The sequence below is a fragment of the Sylvia atricapilla genome, chromosome 8 (genome assembly GCF_009819655.1).
Source record: "Sylvia atricapilla isolate bSylAtr1 chromosome 8, bSylAtr1.pri, whole genome shotgun sequence".
Classification (NCBI taxonomy): domain Eukaryota; kingdom Metazoa; phylum Chordata; class Aves; order Passeriformes; family Sylviidae; genus Sylvia; species Sylvia atricapilla.
The window spans coordinates 13,156,567-13,174,461 of record NC_089147.1 but is presented as its reverse complement, the minus strand read 5'-3'; the positions used below and the strand labels follow the sequence as shown (position 1 = coordinate 13,174,461).

Below are 17,895 nucleotides of genomic sequence, written 5' to 3'. Positions count from 1 at the left end.
GATGTAGTGGTGTGGAGACACAGCTGTAGCTGGGTGGAGACAAGGGGACAGCTGCTTCTCCACAGAACTGCACTGAGGCTTGGCTGTTTTTGCAGGAGGCAGAGTGGATCACTTGCCTTTGAAGGGAGGCATCACTTACCCCTGCTGCTTTGGAAGGCCTCAGTTAGGTCTGTCCTGTTCTTACACCAGTGGCTGCTGGGGACAATCATAGGAACAGTCAGCACTGGGCACTGTGCCACCTTCCCTGGGCCCACTTGGTGAGCTCAGCTGTACTCACTGCAAACACCTGGGCTGGCACCAGCTCTTCTCACAAGAGCAGTGGCATCACCCTTGCTCAGTCCAGGCTACCCTGTTCCAGCCTTTCATCTCTGCAGTGACAGAAGTCTCAGGGATAACGCATAGAGAGTACATTTAGACACCATGGCTGCAGCCCAAGAATCTCCTCCCACAAAAGCAAGGCCAGGAATGCAATCCTGGACCAAAGATAGTGTCTCCTTGCAGAATCTGCCCAGCAACAATTCTGCACAGGGAAGAGAACACAAGTTACCTCCTTAAAGTTGCAAATGTGGGAAGAGGCCAGGAGGCTTGAGTGTTGTATATGAATGACTTTATTTAAGTATGCTGGGCACCACCAGGCAACATGGTTTGGACAGTGTGCAAGGGAACAGTCAGGCAGACCAAACGAACGCTAGATTGGAGACAGCACCATCCTGCCCAGTCACTGCAGGTTACAAAATAGAGCACTGCTGCTGCAAGGCCAGTGGAGGGGCTGGGGGGTATGAAGAGCACTGCCTGGGGCATGCAGTAATGGAACCGAGAGGAATTTGCTGGAATTCCCCTCTGCAGCAAACCAGCAAGAACAGAAGCAGTTTCCCAGCAGAAGGCTGAGCATTGATGGCTCTTTTCTGACAGGTTCTTGCTTAAAAAACAGTCTGCTCTGATGGTGGGAGAGGGGAACAAGCAGCCTGGCCTCAGCTGGGAGAGACCACTCCACCCACCTGTCTACAGTCTCTCCAAACCCATGGACTAGCCCCAGTAACATGGTTCCTGCAGTGGCAACCAGCTGCTGCTTACATTCATCTCAGCTGGGGCAGTGCACTGGGCCTTTCCCTCACCTCTGTGGTGATCCTCCAGCTCTTACCCCATCTCTGCACCTGAGAGTGACCCCAAGGTGATTGTGGCAATGAACAGAAAGGAGAGAAACAGGGAGGAACTGCCGTCAAGCAACTCCAGCTCCATTCCTACTGCCCTGTTCTGTAGAAAACTAATGGGAAAAAAGAGAGCACCGAATAATGCACGAGTAAAACCAGAACAGTGGCATGCCCCAACACAAGCCGGTCTGCAGGCTGCCCAGGGCTGTTAGAGCAGTACAAGCAAAGCAGCCACAGGTGAGCAGAAAGGCACCTCAGCAGAACAGAGCCAGCAGGCCAGCCTTCCTGCTCACAAACCTGCCACTCACACCGACCTCCCTGTGTGCTTTAGTGTCCTCTCCCCTGGTGCATTCCCAGCAACCAGCAGGCCCCCGTGGAGCAGGGACAGGGTGGTGCTGCAGGGCTGGCCTTTCTGCTAAGCATGGGTGTTGTGCGCAGTGCAAACATTGAGCAGCGGGCAGCTGGGCAACAGATGTTCAAAGAAGACCCAAAGCGTAATTCCCAGGTGCTGTGGTCAGTATTTGAGAGATCCTCAGACATTTCAATAAATAAAACAATTCCTACATTACAATGCACCTTCCCAATTATTATTTTGCCCCAGAATGGATAAAGTACACAAGAGTTACGCCTGGCTGTGAATACATGCTACCTTTGCCCTGACATGGCAGGAAGGAGGGAAACAGCCTCGACTCTTACAAATAACACGAGAAGTCAGCACTGTAAATCTTGGCAGGTTGAGGGGGTACACACAAGTGCCTTCACGCCCATTCCGGGGTACTTGCTTCCAGAGGAGAAAAGGTATTTAAAACAAGGTACGAGAGAATAACCGTCTAGTACAATGATAGCTGATTAGATTTGCTTTGTTCTACTCCATGCAATACAAACTAAGTCTTATCGCCAACTTCTCCAGCTGTGGTGCAGACCCCACATCAGGCTAAGAAGTTACACACTCATACGCACACTCATACACCAAAACAGTGGGGGAAAAATGGACTTAACTGTTGAGAATGTGCTTTCTCTTAATAAAAAATATATTAAAAAACAACTTAAAAAAAAACTACTGATGGTGAAGACACTGCTGAAGAAGGAAGTAGCTATGGGGCCTCAGCTTTGTGTTTCCAGACAATCCAGGCATTGCAGTCAGGCTGACTAAAGCCTGCATGAGCAGTCTGCAGTGGTTGGCTCCCTTCTGGCTTGCCAGGTACTTTCTATGAGCTGTTCCCTTTGTTTTTGCTTATTTGTTTTACAATGACAGATGTGACTGTGATACAGAAAATAAGGGACTGCAATGAAAAAGGAATGGGCCATTCCGGAGAAATTTAGATTGGTATTTTCTCCTTTCCATTAAAAAAAAAAATAACAAACTGAACCAAAAAGAAGTTAGTAGTACTAATACAACCCTCCTGCTGCTGTCGTCTTTGCTCAGTGACATCGGGGCATGCTGGCGCACACACACACACACAGGCAGCTCTCAGACACTCGGACTCAGAAAAGCGAGTTTAAGTGAGTCTTCGGAGGAGACTTGAGGACAGGTCCCAGGGCTAAAAGGTTTTTCGGTGGATGGCACGAGCTCCATCTTCTTCATATTCCTTTTTCGAAACCCACATTTTCTTGAAGGTGTCCAGAGAGGCCAGGATAGAGCCACTACGGAGAGACAGGCACATTACGGGTTAAAGGAAAATGCTGGGGGCACTCATAGTATCTCTGCACAGATGGGCTGTTTCTATCCTGACAGTTCCCCATGACAGGTGCCTTCAGTTACCCATCACAGACACACTCTCTGGACAGCCACTCCCTCTCCCACTATCCTCAATTGTGCCAGTGTTACAGAGCCTAGCATCACCTGCCCCATCCCAGATGACCTAGTGACTGCTGCTTCAAGAACATGCCAATCATTGCCCAACTGAGCAACACAACCCCTGACACACAGCACAACGTGAGAGCTGCCGGGCTGTGCCTCTCCAGCCCAATCCCACAGCAAAATGTGTTGCTGTGCAGTACATACCCAATCCACGTGGAATACAATCTCTCCTGAGGAGCCGATATCTGGGAGGAAGAGAGAATCAGTCAGTACCTTCTCAAGCTGTAGTCTGCTCCTTCTAGCACACTGCCCACACTTCACACCTCACAAACACAGATGTGACTCCAAACAGAAAAACACCTGGGAGTCCTCACAAAACAGCCACTCAGGTCCAGAATCTTGGACACAGGTTGTGTCAGAGGAGCCACATTCTCAGTAATAAAACCAAACTGAATTTCCTCACAACAGCCAATGCTATTGGGCATGTGAATCTCAGGAAAGGCATTTCTGATTTGAAGTAAATGGCAGCTGCAATCTGATCATGGTTCTTTCAAGGTCACAGAACACCACACTTAGTAAGTGCCAAACACAAGAGATGGCTCCTACCCTTATTTTGACGTCCTTCGGAGCTAGTTTCTTCACTTCGCTCAACAGCCTGTCACCAAAGCCTACACAGGACAGAAAATGTGTAGTGTGAGCACCTCAGCAAAATCCCAAGTTCCATCCAGTAACAATGTGGACATGTCCTATGTAGTCCTATTCAAATACCCCATTCCACATCTTACAGAGAGTCCAGTCTGGGGAGGCACAGAACACAGACGGTGACACAACAGGATTTTGTCTCACTGAGACCTCAAACACTGGCACAATGGGCTCTATTCCTCAGCAGCAACCTGAGTCAAGTGAACAAGGTTTTTAGCTAGGACCTCCTCCTTCCCTAGGCATTCCTTCTGTGTCCAGCCCATTTGTACAGGGCGCTGAATGGGAAGACCACAATCTATTTGGAGATGTCAACCAGTGGATAACAGACTAATGGGTTCTGGCAGAGGGTATCTTTAGGTGAACGTGTACCAACTGAGCCCTGAGGGGATGGGCTGAAACCTTTCTGCACACACGTAGCTGATACTCACACAGGACTAGGACCATTGAACCCTCACAGATCAGAGACCTAAAGAAACTTTAGAAGATGGATGAGTCCTTTTTTGTATCTAGTCTCAGATACTGTGAGATACAGCAGCAGGAATGAACATAGCTTTATTTAGTCCTTCCACAGGCACTGATTGGAGGAAAACAGTAAAAGCCCTCCAAGCCCAGAAAGTGATGCATTGAGGGCAAGTGTCTTGCATACCCAGCAGGATATGACTAGGACTCGGAAAATTAGGAATACCCTCAGAGAGCAGAATTTACACAGCCCTCACCCCAGAGGACAAGTTGGGTAATCTGGGTTATCTTCCCAGTTTCACATGAGATAGAAGCAAGGGATCAGGTATGTGACAGTACACTGAAAGAGGAGAGGCAGGAACCTTTGAAAAGCGTGGAGCCTCCAGACAGCACAATGTTAGAGAACAGCGTTCGCCTCAGATCCATGTCTGACTTTTGAATGGCAAAAACGAGCACTTCATGAAGTCCTTCACATTCCTCCCCTATCAGGTCCGGCCGGAACAGGAGCTCTGGGGCTCGGAAACGGGCAGGGCCAATCTGCAAGAGCAGAAGTTAGGACAGAGGGAAGAGAACAGTGTGGCTTTGTTCACTACCAACAGACGGGCCTGCATTTCTAAGGTGAAGCTTCAGAGTAATGAAGCTTCCCGGACATTCGTGCTGCATCACTAGATCCCAAGTGGATGCTGGTTTGGACTACAGCTCCTACAAAGGGCCCCATTTCCAATTTGCAAATGAAAGAGATGAAGAAACTTGCTCAGTCCCATATAGCAGGTCTGGCATAAAGGGAGCAAATCCAGCCCTGGTACTGGAGCTAAAAATCTGTATTTCCTCTCAACCATTCTAGAGTAGGCTCAGTCTTCTAAGGAGTATTCCTAACTCTTCAAATCAACTGTTAATGCACAGGAGACAACTCTAGGCAGGACAAAAGTCCCATATAAAACCACTGATGGATTTAGTGAGCTGACACCTACCCACACTCCATACCTGATCTGCATAAACTTTATTAGATCAGAGCCTGCTCTCCTCTCAAACAGCTCAGAGTCCCCATTGTCATGCTGCATCCTTACCCAGGACTTCTCGCAGAAGTTGTGAGGTTTCCAGTAAAGTTTTCTTTTCTTAAAAATTCTAGTGCCCAGTCAACAGCTGAGGATGAGTAATGGTATTTTAAAATTATCCCCTCCTATCTAACACCACATGAAATTTCCTGTCACTGGGGAGCTTTTCTGGAAACCCTGTGCCTTATATGAGGAGTTCTCCGAGGGTGGTCTTTACAAACCTCAATAGTGCTTCCATCTGGCAGGTAGTACTGAGCCTTCTCAGTCTCCAGAGTCTCATCCTTCTGGGGGTTTATTGACAGATAGCAGGCACGCTGGAGAGGAAACAGGGTCAGGGAGAGGGAGATGAGAAGGGTAAACCCAAATGCCTCTGATAAAATGCTTTTCTCACTAATAATAAAAATCCATGTATCCCTTTTGGGAGACTGATTTCAACAGTATTATGTGCTGGAGAAAATACCTTTAAGGCTCACAGCAGGTGAACTACCTTGCAATATCCCACTTGTGATCCCTAGCTGCCATGGATTTTACTCCATGAAGAGTAAACAAACACTAGTGAAAGGTATCAGATCCTGAAAAACTGCAGCACAGGTAAATGTAAAACCAATTCTGAACCGCCAGCCCATCTTCATCTCCATGTTAACAGCCTCTCTACAAGGATTAATATGATTTTGACTAAAACTCTCCCAGAATATGTGACAGCTGAGGTTGCAAATGACCTCTGGAGGTCATCTGGTCCATGCAGGGTCCCCTAAAGCAGGCTGTCCAGGACCACGTCTGGATGATATTACCAATGGTGGAGACTCCACAGCCCTCTAGACAAATTGTACCAGCACTTGGTCACCCTCACGCTAAACAAAGTTTATGTTCAGACAGAACCTCCTGTGCTTCAGTTTGTGCATCTTGTCCTGTCACTGGACATTACTGAAATGAGCCTGGCTCTGTTTTCTCTGCACCCTCCTGTCAGACATTTATATACATCAATGGACTCTCCCCAAACATTTCTTGTGGCTCAACAGTCCCAGCTTTCCCTGCCTTTCCACATATAAGAGTCCTTTAATCATCTTAGTGGCCCTAGACTTCTTCACATAGATAATGGATTTAGATGCAGAACTAAGTAGGCTGGAACTTCCCACCAGATTTCACAAGCCACAACTTCCTTGAGAAGAAACCCCCTCTTGGACAAGCACAGAAGCAAGACACGGCATCACCTCCTTGATGGTCTTGACAATCTCAAACTCAGAGGTTGTGTGGAAGTCGTAGCCTTCCTTCCGGAGATAGAGACGCAGGAAGCGGGAGACATCCCGGCCAGCGATGTCAATCCGCATGATGGAGTGAGGCATGGCAAAGCCTTCATAGATGGGAACCGCGTGGGTGACGCCATCCCCAGAGTCCAGCACCACTCCCGTGGTCCTGCCGGTCGCGTAGCTACCAAAGGGACAAAGGCTCAAGTCAGAACAAGCACCTCAAACTGAGCCCAGGCAAGCACTGACACCCATGCTCAACTCGGGAAGCAGAGATTTCACACAAACAGGGCCTAAAAAAACCCTCAAAACACAACTTCTGTTTGCAGTTCAGCAAATTTCCTGTGAATTCTTTATTACAAAATTGAGTTTCAGTCTTGCATGAAAAGGGGATAAGTCAGACATCAGTGAGGTCTTCCACAGGCTTTTCTGTAAAAGAATGGATTTCATGGCAACATTCTACAAACACAAATCAAAGACAAAAGACACTTACAGGCTAAGCACAGCTTGCATGGAGATGAATAGTGCTGGCACATTGAAGGTCTCAAAAAACACCTCAGCAGCACGCTCTCTGTTCTTGCGCGGGTTTAGGGGCGCTTCTGTCAGCAGCACAGGATGCTGGGAAAGAGAAGAAGGAGCTGTGCTGCAGTGACCAGGAGGCAGTAGGGGGGTGTTCCTGAAAGTTTTTGCTTTTTTATTCACTTTAGGAACCACTGGTGCAAGAAGGCGGGTATAAAGGAGTAATTTCACCTGAGCTGTATGAGATGTGAATAATCTCTATTAGGTTGGAAGACCAGCAGGTCTAGTTATGAAGAAGTGTTAGGAAATGTACTCTGTGAATAACTCTGACCCATGAAGGACAAGTATGATGACTCTCAGTGACAAAAAATCAACCGGATTAGCCAAAATACACAGACCCTAAGAAAGGGTGAAGGCATATGGTCTTAGCAGACGCAGACAGAAATACTTCTACTCCACAACTTAGATTGCTCTCAGACATTTAATAATTTTTTGGTCAGACTCTTCCAGACCACAGGACTGTGGTTTTCTTCTTCCTCACTTCAAATCATTTCACTGCTGAGTGGATATGCCTGATGTGCAGGCAGAACAGGAAAAGTCAGAAACATCTGGCCTAGAGTAGAATCTTTAAAGAAAGTGTGAATAGCAAACGTGAAAGCAGATTTTCACTCAGGCCAGACCATCAGATCTGGAGAGGAATTCTGCTTAGACACTTCTTGTGCAGTATCTCCTGAGAAGTGCAAGAAACTAATTTAGCAACAGATACACATTCAGAAAGAAGGGCAAAGGAAAAGTCCCAAATCGTTCCCAGAATTCCAAGGCTCCTGGTGTTACACACACACTGAATGACACCTGTGCCTTTACATAACGTGGCCTCTCACCTCTTCTGAGAATGTCTGGAGCTGGTCTTTAGAATACACGTACTGCCAGATGCGCTCCATGTCGTTCCAGTCCTTCACTATGCCATGTTCCATCGGGTATCGGATCGCAAGAAGACCTCTGTGCTCCTGAGCAAACAGGAAGGACAAGAGGGCAACAGCAATCACACTTCTGAACACTGTGACTATGGCTTACTGTCAGACTCAATTTGAGTTTTGATTCCACTAAAATATAACTTATTTATAGCACACATGGCAAAACCTGAACACTCATCACAAACATCTCTTCCAGAGAAGCCAAGACTAGACAAGGCCTTTTCATACCAAGTAGGAATGTCTATGTCTGACATTTGCAGAGCATATTCCATCCTAACACTTTTAAAGTCAACAAACAGACATCTATCATACAGTATCTTTGTACTACCAGCTCAGTCATGATATAAAATATAATAGGATGTTACTGGGGAATGCAGTTTGAAGGGCTCACAAGAAATGTCGCCACACAACATGCGGACAGAAGCAGGACTGTGGAGAGAAGCTTCCTGCCCATGGCAGGGGGATATACAGCAATTGAGTAGGGTCCTTTTCTAAAGTTCCCAGTCAAAAGTATGTAACCATATGGAGCTAGAAGTAGCCTAAAAAGAAAAGAGAGATATCAAAGGCCTTGGGAAATAGGTCTGTGGTCAGCAGATTGGCACAAGAATTTCATGAAGCTTCCCACTCCACCTTGGACACACATACAAGTGTCAATCTGTTCTACTCTTCAAATGTACATGATATCAAAGCACCACAGTCCAGCTGCCACATCCCCTCCCCCTTACAGCAGCACACTGAGACACATGGACAAGTGCAGTGTACAGGTGTTCTTACCTCTGCCTTTGGACCAATGAAAATGTCCCCTTCTAAAGCACCAGCCATGACACGAACGTGCTTTGGTCTGCCCACACTAGAACAGAGACAAGAGAGTAAATGATTCTACAAAGAGCTCAGATGCACCCAAGGATTGCCTACTTTGTGTTTCTCTCTGTCCTAACCAGAACTTTCTCAATGGGTGAGTATGGGGGCACTACCAGGTGCAGACAGACCCAGGTTTGCTCTGAGCTAATCTCAGAAATCAGAGGTGAAGGGAACAGACTGTAGATAGTTCTGAACTGGCTGGACATAAACCAGCTGAGTCTGGACATATTTTCACTGATTATTTAGGATTCACCTGTTTCAACAGTGCCTGGGATGAACATGGCTAGACTGAGGAATTGTCTGAGGTGTTGGATCCACGTGTGCTGCTTTGACCTCAGGCAGACTTCTCAGATTAGACATTCCTGTCCCATACCCTACCGTCCTATACAGAACATACTGCTCAGAACACAAACCTACTCACTAAGACCCCACCACTTTGAAAATAAAAGTCAGTGACTATTCAGAGTTCCTGTTCCAGCAGTCTTTATCCTGGCAAAACTCTCAGAAAATTTACAAAGAAGTCTGGCAGTAATCAAAACATCATAACACACACCAAAAAAATACAGAGGGTCTTCACACTTCTGACCCCAAATTTTACTTTATCCAGGTCCTTTTCCTTATGTGTGCAGATTAAAGGATCCTATAACTTTTGTTGTGTGTTGAGCCTGACAAAGTAATGTAACCTTTTATGATGTGTGTGTGTCCCCAAAAATCTCAAAATATTTAACAGCAGAGCTCTTATCTCCCTGATGCCTCTTTGCAGCAGGCAGAAAAGAGTAACTCACTTTTCCATTCATAAAACTGGGGAATTCTTCCCCTCTACACATCAAAGAATTGGTACACAGTACTAAGAAGTCACCAAGACCAGCAGAATACTTACTAGTTAGGAAAGCAGTATTTTGGTATTTGATCGCCCGCAAAACCTGCTTTAATCACACCCGAGCCCTGTGGAAGCAACACACAAATATGTGAGCTTATCACTCATTCCATCATCTTCACAAAGTTTTACAGGAATACCAAAGTATATCAGCACTGCCAGATCCTCTCCTTTCCACTAGGAATAAAGCTCCCAAGGGACTGACTCTCCAGGCTGGCTGGGGATGGGAAGTGCCAGTTTGGCTATGGGCAGGCATGACTGGCACCCTCTCTGGCAGTGACACATCCCACAGGGCACAACCATCCCACAAACCCTGGTACTGCTCTGCACACACCCAAACACTGCCCTGTACAGACGAGGATTTTTCTAGCCAGGGATACAGTGAGGGGTGCAGGAGGCCAAATCCACACTCCACAGGTGTCCATCGATATTAGATAACCTCTGGAGGGAACAGACCACTCCAGAAAGCCCAGCAAGAGCAACTGAACTCCGCCAACTTCAGGAGGCACTGGAAGAACGAAGGCTACAAGGCCTTTCAGAAGGAGATTTGGAAAGGATGGCAGGAGGGCGGATAAAGTCAGAGAAGGAAGCAGCAAAGAATTGTGGGAAACAGACTGGAGAAGAAACTAGGGAGAATACAATCAAGTGGTGGATGAACTAGCTAATGCTAAGGAGGCAGAAGTGTGGAGAGAAAAGACACTGGAAACCAACCCAGACTGTGGTCTGGAAAGGACAAAGGTACTGGTTACACTACAAGGGGAAAGGCTGGGGGAAGGAAGCACAGCTGATGGGATAAAGCTTGTTCAGAAGAGACAAAGAGGAGATGAGAGATGGTAGTCAGGAAGGCACAGATCCAAGGAGCCTTCTGCAACATTCAAAGCAGCAAACACAGAGCAGATAAAACCAGCCAGAGCAAGGCCCTGGCAGGGAGGCAGTGCCAGGCATCTGGCCCCACAGCTCTCATCCCTGTCCGGAAGCATCCTGGGAACACCATCATCAACTTGGATCTGTGTTGATTCCTTCCCCTCCTCCATTTCCTCTCCTTGCACAAGGGAATGACATCTTGAAACAATGAGCAGCTTGCAGGAACACCCAAGTTTTGCTAAGGAGCAGATTTTCATAGTATCTCCTCAGATAAGCCGTTTCACCGGTAATCCCAGACTACCATGGACACAAGCCCTTCTGCAGAAAGAGGAGCAGCTCTGCTTAGCCCCATGGTGGGAGCAAAGCATATGCAAGCTTGCACTGAAAGCTATAACCTGTAAAGTGCCTGTTCACTCTCAAGGGCTCTGCAGTAGGAATGCTCTCGTTTTGAGGCCAAAAAGACATTTTGGCTACCCCACAGCATCTTAAAATGAGTAGCAACACAGCTCCTCCATAGCTTTCCACTTCTCACCACCTCTGCATGGGTCCGCATCACCACTTTCACTTCGCTGCTGGGGTCAGATGAGTTGCTCAGGGCTCTGCCAGGCAAGCCCTGGCTGCAGTGGTTTCTGATGCTGCCTTCCCAGTGTCAGAGGTTACCAGCCAGGGCAAGCTCAGCAGAAAGGAATGCGGGGTGGCCCCAGCCTCTCCTGTTCACAGTCCAGCATTTTACAGCCGAGCCACTTCCATCAGCAGTTTCAGCTGGGATGTCAGGCTCTGCACAGAGCATGTGTGTATCACCAGAGCTGGGGTACTCCTGCCTCTAAACCACCGCAGTCAGATTTGCCAGGACACATCTGTGAGAGATGAGTGTCAGGAATACCCTGCAAACCAGACGTTGCTATTTATAAAGCATATGAAAGGTAGATTGCTTGAATCCTTGTCTCCTGATAAACACCTGCAGCCAGGCTGGCTCCAGGAGCACACCCAAGCTGCCAACTGGGCAGGACTAACTACTTCCTTTCTGCACAAGAGACTCAGCTCCAGCTGCAGCCCAAGGTCTGCACTAACTGATATCAGTGCAACAAAGTGGCCTGTGAGGTGTTAAAAAGACTTCCCTTGAGACAGAATCTCTCCTAGCTATTCCCTTCAAAGTGAAACAAGGACTAAACCAAAACCACTATTTTGACTTTTCTTATCACAGCATATAAACGAGACTCTGCCTGGGAAAGAATACTATCCTGTAGCAAGTCTTGCAGAAAAATAATTGAATGAAATGCAGTAACATAATGTAACCACATCAGAATACTGCACTTAGTGAATATTTTGTTCAGGATAACGACTGATCTTGTTGCTAGCACATTCTGCTGTGGGGAACTGGTTTCAGGAGAACAATGATGCTCCTATTCTAACTCAGAGATTGAAACTTTCTTATGTCAGGCCAAAAATTACCCAGTGTGTCCTGGTGAGATTCCCAGCAAGTTATGGATTTTCAGATTTACATACTGAAGTTCAAAGTTAACCAAATGTGTTGGGAGTTCAGAACTCCAACCTGGAGTCAAAGACAAATGACTGCTTTGAATGTGCCGGTGGGATGAGGCTTCAACAGAGTTGTGCTTCCAAGTGCATGGGAATAAACCAAGAACAGCTGTTTGATATCTCCACACTACAAAGACCTGACTGCACTTTCTGACCTATTCAGTTTTTCTTGAAAGCATTTTACTTCTTTGAAGATATGTGCAGACAGAGTAATCTGTTTATTATAGACCAGTTTGAGATTCCTATGCAATGAGACGAAAATGTTTACATTTTGAAATAACTCTGATTCCTAAGGTTTAAAGACCTGTTTCTTCATCCTTGTTTCAAATAAGCAAAAACACATGCATCTTCTCTTCTGTTAAAAACTCTGATTTATTAAAACTTAAAAAAACCTTATATACTTCCACCAGTAACTATTCTGGCTGGGCTTTCATTCCATTTTGTTTGGCAGGACTTTATTATTTATATTTTTATTTTAATCTGAGCAAAAAATAGAAAATAAGAAAAACTACATTCAAAATGTAAAGGTCAAGGAAGGTAAATTCATTAAAAAATCTTGTGAATGTCCTGAAGGAACTGAAAATACCTCATCCCTGAACCACCTGATCTACTAGCTCTGTAGCCAGTTGGTTATGGATTCATTCATCCTGATGCATTTAGTACTCAAATTTAAATAGAAATCACCAATCAATCTTCCATGTAGCACTTTTTATGGAGAGTGCATATTTCATATTGTTGTAAAACTGTTTTATTTGATACAGAATTTATAAGATCAAGAACTAACCAAAGACACAACAGCCCTTGCTGACAGCTCAGCTGCATAACATGCCACCACTTAGACTACAAAGCAAACAAGAGATAATTCCACGTTCCATGGAGGTCAAGGAATTTGCACTGACTTAGGGCACAGCTGGACTATTGACACATGCATTATGTTCAGCAGGGCTCCCAAACCATTCAGAGACAGCTTGATGGACTGCAGATGGGAATATGACTCTCAGAAATGAGACAATAAAGAGTATAAAGTTGTGCTGAGTACATCTTCAACCTCCCACTGTATATTACAAAGCTCTCCCTGCAGAAAATATACAGCTAAGAGCAATGTGTGGCAAGAGAAAAAAAATCTCCCTGGTAATATTTTAGCTACAGAACTTCACGTCCTTTTGGAACATACTGAGATTAATTAGAGTAGGGCTGGGACTGGGGGGTCTGCCTATCACCAGCTCAGTATCTCATTTCCCTTTCCCACCTTCCCACACACAGGCACACGTGAGACAGGGTAACATTCAACCTTCAAAAGGCGCCTGCAGGTCTCTGAGGAAAAGCAGTAATGGAACAGCAGTGGGAAGTGTGGTACCTGCTCTGTGCAGCTCCACTTCCCGTCCTGCCTGAACTCCAAAGACTAGCAAAAATGCAGTGTCACCACGAGTCTCCTCGGCCCACAGCCTGCCAGTGTTCCAGGCAGATGTCACAACAACTGCTCCATTCTACTTCTTGTACAGGGAGGGGAAGGGGGGAAGCTCGTTTGTCAGAGAGGCAAGAACAAGAATTAGCTTTTATAAGACCAGCTGATAAATGAAAAAAGACACAGAATCAGCTGCTGGCACATGAGCCCTTCTTCAGGTCTGAGATAGGGATGGCAATCATTGCACTAAATTACAAAACGAGACGCTGAAATTAAATATAGGCTGCTACTACATGAACAGCGCAACAAAGTCATCCTCACAGTGCCAGAACAACTAGAGACAACTTTAATACTTAGCTAATCACTCAACAATGCAGCAGGATCAGTGCTGATGGAGTCATTCCTAAAAACAATCAGCCTAACGCATTTTTTAACATCTTCAATAAAGAAAATGGATGTTTTTCTCAACACAGTCATTTTTACTGCTTACTCTCATTTTCTGTTAGATGCTTTCCTTCAATGTCTAACCCAAATCCCTCTGCTGTAAGATCCCAGGGAAATAAACAAAGCCAAAACTGCATCAGAGAGCTCAAGGTGTAGAGGGGAATTTAGGATCCATAATACAGAAAAGGTCAGAAGAATAACCGCCCTTACTGCGAAGATCTACAATCATTCACCTTACGGAGAGTTAAAGCAATAGGTTGAGAAGTGCCAGGCTAGGAAACTGACATCATATGGCAAAAAGATCCAGCAGAAATTAAGTTTATGGATAAAGAATGGAGCATAGCACTGACCCTTCAAAACAACAGAATCTCAATCACTGGCGATAGAGGTCAGAAGGGAGGAGCACGGGCTTGTGACTCAGTACACTGAAGGAGGCTCCTTCCAAGACATGACCTCCCAGCCCTTCCTGGATAGTCCTGCCTCCTGGGAGGGCAGCCCGAATGGGGCAAATCAGAACTGGACCCAGAAGTACCTCAAAGAGGCACGGAATCACTGCTATTCATCTCCCACAGAGCAATTACACACAGAGACTGAAGATCTGCTTTGTGCTAATGAGCAGCATCAGCACATTGGAGCAGCCATCTGCAACATCACACCACGCTGATGCAACCCGTGCTGGGCACAGATCCTTCAGCAGTGGCATTCCAAGGCACGGGAATCCACACCTTGGGAACGGCACTGCCTTGTTGTGACCACTGTGCTGCATGCACTGCAGGAGGGACAGTACAAGGGGTTAAGGCTTCTCTCTCACTGGGCCTGCGAGGGGTGCCTGGCTGAAGAGCTCCATGTCCTGCATGGGCCCAGGGAAGTGCCAGCATCTCCAGAGCTTGCTGGGGGTCCATCCACGGTCTGCCAGGAGCACACAGGAACCCTGACCAAGGCCTGCCCCGGAGCATGCTGGGAGTGTGGCTATGGCCTGGCCCAGCACCACCATTGTCCCCCCGGCACAAAGAGGCGTGGGGCGGGGCCGGGGGAAGCCCTGCCAGACCGACAGCGCCAGTTGCCAATGAGCACAGGTGCTCTGGGGACAGTCCCGCCCCGCTCCGGCAGGTAGCAGCGGGCTGCCCCAATGACTGACAGCTGTCTTAGCCAATGGGGGCGCGCCGCCCCTCCCAGCCAGAGGCAGCTCGGCGGCGGGGGGGCTGCGCCCCCCAGTGCGGGGCAGTGGCCCCGCTGCGGGTGACTGCCAGTCGCCCCAACCAATCACGACTCGCCGAAGGCAGCGGCCCCGCCCCCCAAGGAGGCTGTATGGCGCCGTGCGAAGACCGGAGGCGGCGGCCGGGCCGGCCGAGGTGGGGGGGCGGCGGCGGGCGGGGCGCGGCCGCCCCGATGACAAAGGGATTGCCGGCCCTCCCCGCTCCCGGGACGCGCGGTCGCCCGCACTCACGTTGTCTATCACGACGGGCTGGTTCGCTATCACATCGTAGGACTCCATGGCGAGGACCCGCCGCAGCCGCCCGTGAGGGAGCAACAGCCCAGCCCTCGGCGGCGCATGCGCGGAGCGGCGACGCGGCGCCGCCTGGGTGATGTATTCCCGCCGCAGTGGCGCCTGCCGGGAGCTAGAGTCCGACGCTGCGCAGAGCGCAGGGGGGAGGCGCGCTGGGAGCGGCGCATGCCGGGAGCTGTAGGCTGGTGCCTGGAGCGAGCCATGCTGGGAGCTGTAGGCCGGCGCAGGAGCGGGGCGTGCTGGGAGGCGGAGTGCGGAAAACGGAATCGTGAGGACGCATCTGCGGCCGAGAAACCGGTAGATATTGCGATCCAGGAGACAGCTGGGTGTTTCCACAAGAAACGCTGCATCGCAATTGACTTGTTTACGCTTAACAGATTTCCTGCGGCCTGATTTTTTCTAATAGGAAAGGAGAAAAACTGGTCCCATCAACTTCTGTAGAGGGGATCTATGACTAAGGAAAGCGTTTTATTGTCTCATAATTTCATGTGATCATCTTTACGAACTACTGGTCATAACACATTTGTTCTCTCCACCAAATACCAGTTTCTCTCCATTTTCGAGGCATGAGAACCGTGAAATGTATCAGTATAAAGAATGCACATCGTGAGCATTTCAGTATTGGACAATGAACACATTGTCATTTTCCATTGACTAAGTATTCTAAAAGCATTTGGAATAACAGATGACTGAAACTCTGGGTCTTGAAATTAATTAAAATGGACTTCCATGTCAGCGAGCCCACCTGAAGGCTCGAGTCACCTGTCTTGTCCCACATCTCTCCTGCAGACATGGACTTTTCTCCTGTAGTTCCTGCCTTAAGCCCTAGTAGATATGTCTTATCCCAGATATTTACTTTTAGCGACCTTCCCTATTCATCTAGTCTAAAAGCAGGAGTTTTTGTACAACAGGGTTGAGGAGTTTAAATTAAGGCCACTGTTGTATCACTTCAGTGAATGCCAGGAGACCCTCGTTATCGGTATATGGAGCCAACACAGCCTTCCATACAGACTCTTACATTCACCTTCTCACCTGATTGGAGCTGATTACTCAGGCAGAGGCCTTAAAAAGTAGTATCACAGTTACAGGACAAGTGAAGTGAGGACACCAAGTCAACTTCTTGACCATGTGTGCTCTCCCAAATAGTATAGTGACTGTTTTTAGAATAGACTCTCACCTCTTTACATGAGAAATGCAAGCATGAGCTCCCACCTGAGCACTTTATAGCTCACTTTTTCTATTTGCAGATTAACAAGCAGGTAGCTAGTGTAGTAGGACTACTGCGTACACACCATCCACATGAATATACCTGGCTTTGCATAAACGCAGTTGTAGTTGCAACTCGGGAATGAGCCAGATGGTCAGTGTGCTTCGTGCACAAGTCACAATCCGCGATCGGAAAGCCCTCAAACTACAGCTATGGGCAGCTTCCAGCTGCCTCCAAGGGACCTACAGACACAGTGAACGCACGCGGAGAGTATAGGTGCCTTGAGCATTGGCGGAGGTGTAAAGGCAGCAATAACAAGCCCCTCCTCTGCCCCAGGCCTGCCCAGGTACGGGAGCTCCCGCTCCCCCGGGACCCGCTCCGCGTTCCCGCCACCGCCTCGCGCGGCCATCGCCCCGCCCATAGCGGGACCCCGCGCCGCCGCTAGGAGGCGCCCACAACGTAACGTAGGGCGGGGGCAGAGGCGCGGCCGCCCTCCGGGCTGCGAGCTTCCACTGGTCAGATTGCCCTGTCACTCACGCCGCCCATGCAGCAGGGCTCCGCCCCCTTCGCGCGAAGCCCCGCGCTGCGCCGCCATTGGTGGAGGTGGTCAGTCACTCACGCGGCCTGGCACTAGGCCCCGCCCCTCCTCCCGCGGCCCCACGCAGCCGCTTGGGCCGGGCCGGGCCAGGAGCGGCTGGCGGGAGTGGAGCGGGTTCGGCACCAACCGGGACGGGCCGGGACTAGCCGCCTCCGAGACATGGAGGGCGTGCGGCCGGGCGGGGGGCTCCCCGCCAGCGGGCCAGGGTCCGGCTCGGGGTCCGGGTCCGGGTCTGGGTCCTTCCCGTCGCTGTTCCCGCCGGGGCTGCACGGTATCTACGGCGAGTGCCGCCGCCTCTATCCCGACCAGCCCAACCCGCTTCAGGTCACCGCCATCCTCAAGTACTGGTGAGGCGGCCTGGATGGGGCCGGGGTCTTGTGTGGAGCTGGGGGGAGCGGCGGGGCCGGCGCCTTGTGTGGGATAGGAGAGGATTTGGGAGGAGCGGTGTGAGTGGGAGAGGTTTGGGGGAAGCGCTGGGGTTGGGGGCGTTGCACGGGGTGAGGTGGAGGGACTGGTGAGGGTTGCAACACGGGGGAAAGGGACTGGGGGTTTCGTCCTGAGTTAGGGGTGAGATGCAAGAGTTTTGGGGATATGCAGCGGATCTGGGGGTGGAGGTATTGGGGGTGCAGTTGGTTGCCTAGGGCCTGTGTTTGGAGAGGCTTCTGGGGAGAATGTGCTGGCAATAGGA

At 48.9% G+C, this 17,895-nt stretch overlaps 2 protein-coding genes across 5 annotated transcripts in view; one reads left to right on the top strand and one right to left on the bottom strand.

Moving 5' to 3' along the window:
* Positions 1-590: 590 nt before the first annotated feature.
* On the bottom strand, positions 591-15,545 carry ACTR1A (actin related protein 1A). 2 transcript variants are annotated; one of them, XM_066323667.1, is made up of 11 exons: positions 15,343-15,545; positions 9,647-9,711; positions 8,680-8,755; positions 7,813-7,938; positions 6,906-7,030; positions 6,380-6,596; positions 5,390-5,482; positions 4,476-4,650; positions 3,559-3,620; positions 3,157-3,197; positions 591-2,795 (listed from the first exon to the last, which is right to left on the bottom strand). In XM_066323667.1, the coding sequence occupies exons 1-11, from the start codon at positions 15,388-15,390 to the stop codon at positions 2,693-2,695; spliced, it is 1,131 nt and encodes a 376-aa protein (XP_066179764.1). In that variant the 5' UTR covers positions 15,391-15,545; the 3' UTR covers positions 591-2,692. The 2 variants fall into 2 exon arrangements, with proteins under 2 accessions (XP_066179764.1, XP_066179765.1); XM_066323668.1 differs by lacking the exon at positions 9,647-9,711.
* Positions 15,546-17,241: 1,696 nt separating this feature from the next.
* Positions 17,242-17,895, top strand: part of SUFU (SUFU negative regulator of hedgehog signaling) — an 89,162-nt gene continuing 88,508 nt past the window's right edge. For 2 of the 3 annotated variants that reach the window (XM_066323663.1, XM_066323662.1), the window contains exon 1: positions 17,242-17,554. In XM_066323663.1, coding sequence (XP_066179760.1) covers positions 17,367-17,554 — 188 coding nt within the window. In that variant the 5' untranslated portion in view covers positions 17,242-17,366. The remainder of the gene's footprint in view (positions 17,555-17,895) is intronic. The other variant, XM_066323664.1, reaches the window with a different exon arrangement.

Coding starts and splice junctions, on each gene's coding strand:
- ACTR1A (XM_066323667.1), bottom strand. CDS start 15,390: ATGGAGTCCTACGATGTGATAGCGAACCAGCCCGTCGTGATAGACAAC. Junction 8,756..9,646: donor AAATACTGCTTTCCTAACTA/GTAAGTATTCTG, acceptor TCTCTGTTCTAG/TGTGGGCAGACCAAAGCACG. Junction 6,597..6,905: donor ATGCAAGCTGTGCTTAGCCT/GTAAGTGTCTTT, acceptor TCCCTTTGGTAG/CTACGCGACCGGCAGGACCA.